Source organism: Callorhinchus milii, unplaced genomic scaffold (assembly GCF_018977255.1).
Source record: "Callorhinchus milii isolate IMCB2004 unplaced genomic scaffold, IMCB_Cmil_1.0 Scaffold4, whole genome shotgun sequence".
Classification (NCBI taxonomy): domain Eukaryota; kingdom Metazoa; phylum Chordata; class Chondrichthyes; order Chimaeriformes; family Callorhinchidae; genus Callorhinchus; species Callorhinchus milii.
The window spans coordinates 70160692-70171339 of record NW_024704745.1 but is presented as its reverse complement, the minus strand read 5'-3'; the positions used below and the strand labels follow the sequence as shown (position 1 = coordinate 70171339).

The following is a 10648-nucleotide window of genomic DNA, read 5'->3' as shown; positions in this document are numbered from 1 at the left end:
TCTCATCGAGGTCTTCAAAATTCTGAAAATTGTGAGGAAATACAATGGAAAATTGCACTGGTTGGCAAATCAGAATCTGCAGATCAGGTTTGACACCGTTGAGCATTAAGAGAAACTTTTTCACAGAGAAGGCTGTCAGAAGGTGGAAACGCTTTGCCCCAGCAGCTAGTGAAGCTGACATGGTAACACTGTTTAAAAGGGATTGGGATAAGCATTTGAAGGGAGGGGACAATGTGAGAGGGTATGGGGAGGAAACACGGAATTGGAATTAGAGAGGAAAGGGAAGGAGTTGGCACCAGGATAGGCTCAATTGCAAAAGCTTCAGTTGTTGATTTTTTTTATATGATTAGGTCTTCCCCTTTAAAGCTCCATTCACATGCCCCCTAATACTGGCCAACGTGTGGCTGACGTAGGGACCACAGAGCTAATGCGGCAAGTCTCTCGCGTGGCCGCTGGGAGTTGGAGTCTGCCCGATGCGGCTTTGAAGTTGCCCCAAACAGAAGGCGGCTGCGCGTCACAACTACAGCTCCCACAATGCCGCAGCGCTTACCCGGACCGGAAGCGACGCAGCGCCCTGTCGCCCTCGGACCAGCTCTCTCCCCTTCGCCATATTTGTTTGAGGGAGAGGGGGGAAAATGACAGGGCGAGCGGTCGGCCTGAAGAAGAGCAGAATGAGAACCTGAAAAGCCGACTTCCCGGATTATGAAAGGAAACGCACGGACTTCTGATTCTGCGGACCTTTAGAGAGTGGCTCGGAGCCGTCTTCATTTTTTTTTCGCCGCCGCCGCCGCCTCCTCTCGGCTCACGGCGGCAGCAGCAAGTTTACTCGGCGTCCGGTCTGCGCGCAGTTTCTCTGAACTTGACGCCGGGGGTCTCGGCCTCTCATTGCCGCAGCTCTCGCCTTCGTTTGCCTCCCCCGCCCCCCCTCTCGGAAGACGTGACATTCTCTTTGGTCTGCGCCGTGAGAGCCCTGATACCCCCCCCCCCCCCCCCCCGGGTTCTGTGTGTTTTATTTTGAGGAGAAGAGGGGGAAAAAAATCTTCCGTGCAGTTTTTTCTATTATTTTCACATCCCCCCCCGTCCCCCCTCTCCTCTCCTCTCTCTGGATTCAATTGCACTCTGCTGTCTTGAAGGAGTTGGGGAATAAGCTGAGAGGCGAAGGACTTGTCTGGCTGATCGATAGACGGATCCAGTTTAAAAGATGTCCAGCAGTATACCGGCAGACATGGTAAGAGGCAATCAATCCTACACGTTCTGTATTATCCTTCAGTGTCTGTCCTCTCTGCACTATTGATTGCATCTTTCCATCCTCGATGCTGGAAGCAATATTACACCTTGCAACCCCCGGTGGCTGCCCCGATACTAACGAAGATCTCCGATGTCTGTTAGGATTTGGGAGCCCCGAGAGATGAATGTAATGGTGGCGATTAAATCCCCAAAGAGAACTTTTTTTTCCCAAAAAAAAATCTGTCTTCGGATACGATCATCAAATTCATCAGAAACTTTTTTTGGTGTTGGCAACGTAGAGAGCCGATTAAAATATGTTAAAGATTTATATTTATTAAAAGCGGGTCTTTCATTCCTGAGGGTACATTCCATTTAAGTATCACAATCCGACATGGGATACGAATCCAGTTATTCCCATTAACGAGGGAGACGGAAGATTAGTTCGATGTGACTTTAGGTAATGTAGTTTCAAATGTTATCGAATGATAGCCAGTGGGGGGTTGTATGTGTGTTTTGCCCCTCATCCCTTCCATCGGTTGAGGAAGTCGTGCATTTTTAGTCTTTGGGGGATCAGGGTGGCTCCAACTTTGTATGTTTGGTGAAGGCAGTGTCGGAAGTAAAATGCAGCAAAACCGGTTTGCTTGCAGTTATGTCACTGTATCTCACGGTTTTTTATTCACCGATGGTGTTGTTGTTGGTTATTCACCGTCTCTTCCCCTTTTTCCCAACCACGTTTCTGAGTGACCAATAAATGTGAATTGCGTACACTAAATGAAACTGCCCTCTCATTGCCTTCTTTTCATAACAATAATAGGCCATAGATTAAACGCTGAAGATTTCAGAAAATGCTTGCGTTTTGCTTGAACAGTATTTTGGTCAGTGTGTGTTTCTCTTAACTGTCAGCCATTGACGGAAAATGGATTCATTGCTGAGAGTTGTCTGAAAAACATCAATTACTGCAAGACTATTTTGAAGCCATCTCTGATGGTACATGGATTCAGACATTAAAAGTAAAGATAATGTTAGAAGCATTATTTGCACCTAAAAGGATTTAGAAAGCTGCATTATACGCATTTTTCAAAAAAAAATCTGGTGGCAAGTATTATAGCTGGTATACAGCTCCTTTTCTAAAAAGATCGTCGTCTTCTCATTTTCCCCCCTCAAAATCAAATTGGTTTGGATAGTTTGGAATAGTGTATTATCCAATTAAGCAACATATTATGAGGAATGTTTTGCTGCTAAAACATGTTTTGAGGTTTAAAATTAGAGTAAATCTGTTTTTATAGAACAAATTTCCAGAAATTAATCCTGTACGTTAAACATTGAAATTATTCAAAATACAATTCAATATAATGATGCAGGAGTTAATGAAGAGAGAAATAAGAGCTTTGGTGAGCCAAACAGCCTTTTCTCAACTCAGACCTTTTCTTATAAACGTATCTTGTATTTTAAACTACAGCAACAACTTGCATTTATATAGCGCCCTCCACATTAGGCGGCATCCCATAACGCAGTATTGCACACATTTAAGCAGGTGTGGATTCCTAGGACATACTTGTTTGATATCATCTAATTTATTCAGAATTGGTAATTTTGTGTATTCTGTATTGTAATTTTTTTGCTGATAATGGATATTAATTAGCATATTGCAATTTGATGATGCTTTAATTAGCAGTTGAGATTTGCTCTAGAGCTTTTCTTAGGTATCCAATTTAAACTACACTCACCAATTTATTATTAATCCTTAGCAGTACACTAACAGGAATACATATTGCATACATAGTTACACAGAACATGAAAAGTCTTTCATGACAGCAATAGCAACAATAGCCTTTAACAAGTTATATTTCAGAAGTACAAAAGTAAAACCTTGCTAGTATTTTCTTTTTGACAATGGTTTTGGGATGAGGTAAATTGTATTACTGTATGCATTCCCATGTCTTGATCTTAGTATTTCATACTACTTTTTCTTCAATTAAAAATAATTGCAAACCTTTTCTAGTTTGTATAATATAATGAAACAATGTTTAGTAAAAGAACCAGAAAGTGGCTTTTTTTTATTTGTTTCTATTTTCAGAAGAAATTAAATTATGCAAACTCCAAATCCGTTACCAAGGTTGCAGAAAACTTAGGGGTAAATTTGAACTCAGCAGGATACCAGAAAGTAGAGTCTTGCACAGACAAGAATAAATATGTAGCACCTTGAAAATTAATCAGATAAGACTGTCACTTTTACTTTTACAATGAATTTGTTCTTTAACCACTCATTGTAGATGAAAATTTCTGGGGGGTGATGACTGAAAGGGTAATTAATAGTTTACATTTTTGAAGTGAATACAGTACAATTGATATAATTTGAAAACTAGGATTCCATATTAAGCAGCATCCTAATGAAGTACAATTTTATCTTGCAGACACAGTGAGAATTCTTTTAAATGTGGGCATTGAGCTACTATTCAATGTAGTTTGAATATGGTTTTGAAAATATAGTAGGCACTTTATCATTGGTTATTCTAATGCAAGGTTAAGTAGTTTTCCTTTGTGCTTTCAGAAGCAGCAAGGTAAAGGGAATCCTCCCACTATGCTATGAGTATAGGTGTCCAGTGATGTAGCATTCACATCACTGAATTTTTTGAGCTTTGCCCCAATCTTCAGGAAGGGTCTGTCCGTCAAACCAATAATAAGAGCCACATTTGAGTTTGTGCCTGCAACAGTTAGTTGCCATTGGTACTAAGAAATTTACCCTATAGTGTAAATGCTTCTATGATTGTTTTTAATAGAAAACCAAACTTGTTGCCTCTGAATCCAAGCCAATCCAAATATCAATCTCTGGGTTATTTAAGGAACTCTTAGGTGCATTCATAAATGTGTCATTATATGGCTTTCTGGGAGCTACTGCATATTTCATAGTAGTGGACTTCCCTGGGATAAGCAGAATCAGATTGGGCCTAGACTTGAAGCTTCTGGCTCCTAGAAGTACAATATCTATCCCCATTAAACAAAATGGAGATGCTCTGGAACACAAGTAGATTGTTAGATTGTTAATTGCAGCAATTGTTAATACTTATAATTGGATTTCTCATTAAACTATATACACTTGCAAGAATATCAATTTCTAATGGCAGGCTGGGTACAATTTGACATTAAAGTACTCTTTCCCCAGACTATAATCCTAACCGATGGCTGGAAAGCATTCCAGGGTTATAATCTGTATGGTATTGTGAGGCATTGGTGTTCCTGATTTTGGGCTATGCCATCAATAATTGAGGTTAGGTGCTTCCTAGGATAACAAAATCTAACAGCATTATCTTGATTCAATTTCATGTAACTCATAATATCTAGATAAAGAGCGATAAACATCTTGGATAGGTGGTCTGATTGTTCTTTGGTTTGGGAATAGCCTAGAAACTGAGTGGGAAGGGAAGCATAAAATTATGAAACCTAAATAAGTTCTTCAGAAAATGTTATAAATCATGATGGAGAATCTTGACAGTTTTTTATTACATGTTCTTCTATTGCTTATTTTTTACACTTGCTTATTTTCCATTGGCACCATTTTATATAACGGTGTTTTCCTTTATTTTTAGACTAGATTGTTCCACTGGTAAATGAAATATATGGTCCCGTCTTGTGATGACTAATGCTTTTCTGTAAAACAATATACTATTTTACTGGGTTATAATGCTTCTGTGTACCGGCTAATCTCTTGAAACAAAGGCGCCTCATTTTAATTTTTGACATGGTTTAGTTTAGCTACCGAGTTAAATGCAGTCTTTTTCTTGTAGGTTTTTAAGCACGACTTTGAAAAGACTTGAGTAAACATGGAATTTTGAATGGAACTTTTGATTTAGCTTCATGAATTACATTCTATTTCTCAGCATAATCTTGTGTCATATTATGATTGATTTAAAGACGAACTTTTTAAAAAAAAGCCACATTTCTCTCCTCCTTTCTGATTCCTGTTGGGGTACATTTCACAGGTACGAGTTGCCCAGTGATATTTTATTTATGGGCTGTTTTTAATGGATCTATCTGGATGATGAATATCAGCAAGTCTTTTGACCATGGAGGAAATAATGGTGAAGTAATCCAATTCATGCAGGAACATGTTGCACCGTGATCAGTGATGAGAACTTTTTTTTGTCCTCCCATTGTGTGCTGAGACCAAATGTGTCTCTATTGAGGTCAAGTATCTCAGCACAAATTGGGATTCAAATCTAAGACATCCTGGTCTAAATAGTATTTTGGTGCCTTATCCCATTTAGCAATAAGGGCAAGCTCTATAATTACAAGAATAATACGATTCCCAATATTTTGCACTTCAATATATTTTTGCTCTGATCTAACCACCAACAAGAACAGCTGGTTCTTTTCCTCACTTGGAAAAGCACCTTGCCTTCAATCTGCACCAGCTTCAAATATAAGGAACAGATCCTGTTGCCTCATAATTCCATTATAGCCTTGTGATTTCAGTATTTTCAACTATTTTAAATATCTACTTAAACAGATTACTGAAATTCAAGCTATCTCTGCTCCATTCCACCCATGCCCCCACTCCCAATAAAAGTGTATGAACCTTCAGTCTGTTATATTAGTTTTTTTAAAAATCTGCAGAATATAAGTTTCTACTGCTTTTGACATGCTATCGATTTTTTGTGTTTTTACTCCACTGCTTTTGAGCCCCATCTAGTGGTATGGTTGAAAATGATCAAGTTCATCCTTTTGGCATTTCACTCAGAGGTTTGATTCACAGTTGCTTAAATTCACTCTTATACCCTAATGATATCTACCTTGTTCATGCATTAGTAGTTGAGCATCTCCACCTTTCTGATCGGACGCCAAACGGGGAAGAGCTCATGAGTTTTTGTGTGAGCTGCTAGGCTCTTATGTTGCCCTGTAACAGGGCCCAAGAAGTGCAAATACTTGCAACATTTTCCTTGCTCATTCACTGTGTGGAAAGTGGGCCTATCTTGTCCATTCTATGGGGTAATAATTAGTTTGATCAGTTACATCTTGAGTCACCAGTTTTATTTCCAAATCAGAAAGTTAAAGGTTTAGTGTCATAATCCTGTGGTCTGGCGATTGCATAGGGAAGCCCTAAGTTGTGCAACTGAAATCCATTAATTCTAAAGCTAAAGCATTTTCATTTATTATTTTATCCCACATGCAGGTTTCCAAATGTGTAGGTGGTCAGGGGTAATCTGCAAGATTCCATCAAGAAAATGTTTTCTCGATTAACTGTCAGTCCTGTCAGGTTTGCTCAATTTGATGTACTAACAATTTGGGTAGAAAATGACCAGCATCTTATCAGTCCTTAGTCCAAATTGGAAGGTTCAGGCTAATTTAACTTGATGATTTAATGTGTACTACATTACCAATATCTTTTAAAAATGTTGCAAGCACAAATTTTGCGCTAGTATCCGTTCTTAACTTGCATATGTTTTATTTGCATTCCATCCTTCACTTCAACTGTGGTCAGGCTCCAGAAAGCCTACAGCTGGAAGCATTGTTGCAATTTTAGATTGCTGCATTCTCCAATTTGGGGGGTGGGGTTGGGAAAGCAAGAGAAGAGGGAAATATAATAGTACAGTAAAACTTGCATAAGTCTTACCTTTATAAATTGCTAAATCGTACATTCACCTGAGCCCCATTCAGTTTCTTATCAAAACCACTTAAATTTCTTTGCACAACTCATTAATCACCTCCAAACTCGTATCCACGCTCCCCTACCCTCCATTACTCCCGCACTTACAGGCTGCATGGAATCATGGAAAATTACTCGCAAGTCATATGAATTGTTACGGTCCCAACTGATGTGACTTATGTGGATTTTACTGTAATGATTCATTAAATAGGAGTAGTTTCCAATCCCAGGGTTTCTGACCTTGATGGTCCCCACTGCTTATCTGCCCTGATGTTCTCCTTGATTTATTTTCAGGACATTGGTGCAGTATTATAACTTTCTGCTGGTTTTATGACATTTAATTAATTTGAGCGAATTTATTAAGTGACAGTGTAATGAAATAACGTGGTTGCTAACCAGACTTGACGGAAAATTCAATTTTACCAGTAAGTAGTTTTTAAATTGAACTTATTCTGTTTTTTTGATAGCTTGAAGTTGGAATTCTGTGGTAATTAATTTTTTAATATTATTATAATTTTAAGTAAGTGATGCTTCAGCATGATTAACAGTGAAGTTATTATAACCAATTTCCAAGTATCTATCTTGACAAGTTGTATAACCAGCATGAAATTTTTAAATAGGGTAATGGATTACATTTTAAGTTCAGCAACATATAAATCAAAATGGCGTTACCTCTACTTTTAATGATTGTTGTGTGTATGATGTATGTTAAAATACATAAATAAACATTTTCTTTTTGAACTTCAAATTGATCTTAAGTTTTTTTCTCTCAACCTAGATTTGAATTAATCTTAAATCTTTATCTATATAATCTCTGCTTTAGCTATTTGAAATTAGAAGCATGGATAAAGGGGTTAAGTATTTTTCAGGATTTTGTTTCAATATTTTTACCTTGAATATAATAAAGTTACAGTACCAATAGCAAGATTTGTTTTACCTTTAAAAATAGGCCTGATAGCAATTGAGGAAGTAAACTTGGCTTACCATTGTGAGAGCAGAGTCCATGGTGAAATGGTTATGTAAATGAGAACATTCTCGTATTACAGATTTCTGCTTCAGATGAGGAAATTGGTTTCTCATGGAACACAAAACATCAAGGATACTGTTCCATTAAGTACTTTATCATTGTTTAGAATTGGGACTTTTACCATCCCTGTTTTGAGAATGAGCAGTGAGCTGCATTCTTGATGTTTTTCTTGTTTTGTTAAGGCAGCAATCATGGTACAGTATGCTGTATCTCCTATACTGATTTGTGCAGTTTTATATAAAAAATAGTTATTTTTAGCAAGACAAAAGCTATTCAGGAGCCTCGACATCGGAATCTTATTTATTTTGTAAAAGACTTAGAAGCACTCAGCAGTTTTTTTTTGTGAGCCGCTCTTACCTTAGATATTGTGTTTTCTTTCCTCTTCTAGCTTAACAATGTCTTGCCTCATGTCTTGGTTGACTTGCTCTTGGCATTAACTGATGCTGCCCCCCAGGCTTCATGGTTTCAATTGAAACTGATGGATCCTTTCCAGCCTCCATTGCCCATGATTTTGTGTGTGTTGCTTGTTGGTCTGTTGCTTAGTTTCTGGCACTGAAAACATGTCAAACAGTTCAGCAATCCATGCTTATACAATATAGTTTCCACTTTATCAAAATTAACAAAACAAATTCATTTTCTGGATTCTTTCTTTCAGTAAAAGTACAATGTAGTAGCAATAAAATATTGGGTGTGACAGTATTCTGTCTCCCGCCTTGACAATTATCTAGGCTGGTCAACTTTTATTGCCTGTATAGTCTACCATAACATATTTATTGTAATAACTAAAAATGGTGCACTGTATCTGATTCCCAGAACAACCCAGATTGCAAATGTTTTGAGCAGGTATTGTAGTGGAACAATGTTTGTAAGGAGCTGCTTTAATTTTGTTTGAAACTGACAAAATATTTGTGTTCAATTTCATGTTGGCTTGGAATACATTACTCCAATTAAAAAATCAGAAGCAGTTTTCATCTCCCAGTTCAATTAACTCTGCCTGTAATAAAGTAAGAGGGGTTTAAAATAAGTATGCTGGGTTGCTAGCTTTATATATTTGATCAGTTAAGCAGAGAATGGCATATCAGAAATGTTCTTTGAGATTGATAAGTATAAAATAGCAACCAACTGCCATTTATGGAGCTGATTAGAGAAATGTGCTCTGTGAAGCTGGTGTTTAACGTACTGTAGTTATATTTTGAGCTATATTTAGTATTTTTGCCTGCTTTCAAATTTTTCAGCATTTTGAAGACCTGTGGTTCCAAATTTAATTTTTACCTCTTTAGAGACACAAATATGTGCAAATACTTTGAAGACCATGTATGTAGTAATTGTTCTGGAGCAGCAGTTTTCAAACTTTTGTGTGCCCCCTTCCCCCCGGGAGTTTAATATCCCATGAGCACCACTGTCTTTCTAGAACATACCATGTTCGCGAGCTCACCTGGGAGTTGCGGGATTTGTCTTCCCCTTGCTCCTCGGCTGGTTAGTGACTGATATTTCAATCCGTGAGAACGAGATAGCCAGTATTTTGTTTTGATTTTTGTTCTCTCTCTGAGGCCTAGCCTCTTCTCAATTGGCTTCCCCTGCCCATCCCACCCGAGCGCAACCCCCAGTTTGAAAATCCCTGTTCTAGAGATGTGTTGATTTTCTTTCCCTTAGCTTTTGAAAGGTTTAAGCTACGCAGTTGGGGAAAGCAGTTGCTATAATATGTTTAGTTGAGCCGTTTGCAAATTCACTTTGGGGGAAGTAGGAAAAACAGCTAGTTTTTTTTAGGCTAGCACATCTGGAAAATCTGATTTTTTAAAAAAAAATCTGATTTTGTACAGTAGCCACAAAGTGTTGATCCAGAATCTGTTAATACTAAGGATATAATGAATGTCATTGAATTTAGAATTTTAAAAGTTGCAACTTAGTTTTTTAAAATTTGTATCTTGATGTGTTTGGTTAAATTATTTAAACAGTTCATGAATTCTGCATTTACATGTTTAATGCTCTGCAGAAAGTCCCTTGATGGGAATCTGAAGATTAATTTAGAATGTCCTTAAAAAGTTTATTGCACTGTAATATGACTCAATTTGCAAGTGTAACCATCTGCATACTGAAATGGACAATATTGTAGAAAAGAGAAGAATAATGTGCTTCTTTATTCTGATCCTTATGTCAAATACAAGCAACGAACAGTTGCATTTATTTAGCGCCCTTCACACAGAATAATATCTTGGAACACTTTACAGTGGCGGGACAGGTGCCGAATGTGATGGGTTTGGGGTGAAACCTCGACCGTGCCTTCGGTCACCCTCCTGCCCTCCAACCCTCTTGATACCAATCCTATGCTCAGGTCCTGACAAGCGCCTTGGGACATCCTCCCGACGTGAAAGATGCTATACAAATGTAATTTGTTATAAAAACAGAAGTCGCTGAGAAAACTCAGCAGGTCAGGCAGCATGAACTGAGTGACCATTTGTAACCTATCTGTGTACCAAATATAATAATTGAAAATAATTATTGAAAATTGACTGGGATTTCCAATTTTTTTGACACTTAAAATGCTGTGCTTTTTCTCTTTCTCTACCCTACTCCCCCTAAGAGAAAACTTCATTTAGAATTTGTAATCTTTTTGAATTGGAAATGTGATCTTTTTATGAGCATTGTATGATTTGAAATGAAGTCTCTACACACTTTGCAAAAAAGGATCTTGCTGCTTTCAGCAATGATGTCATTGTGCAGCAAATCAGGCATAGATTTCTATGGTTAGA

At 37.8% G+C, this 10648-nt stretch overlaps 1 protein-coding gene across 1 annotated transcript in view; it reads left to right on the top strand.

Annotated features, from left to right (window-relative positions):
• Nucleotides 1-1112: 1112 nt before the first annotated feature.
• Nucleotides 1113-10648, top strand: part of ubl3a (ubiquitin-like 3a) — a 43240-nt gene continuing 33704 nt past the window's right edge. Inside the window, 1 exon segment of the mRNA NM_001292585.1 lies at nt 1113-1228. Within this exon segment, the coding sequence (NP_001279514.1) occupies nt 1202-1228 (27 nt within the window). The 5' untranslated portion in view covers nt 1113-1201.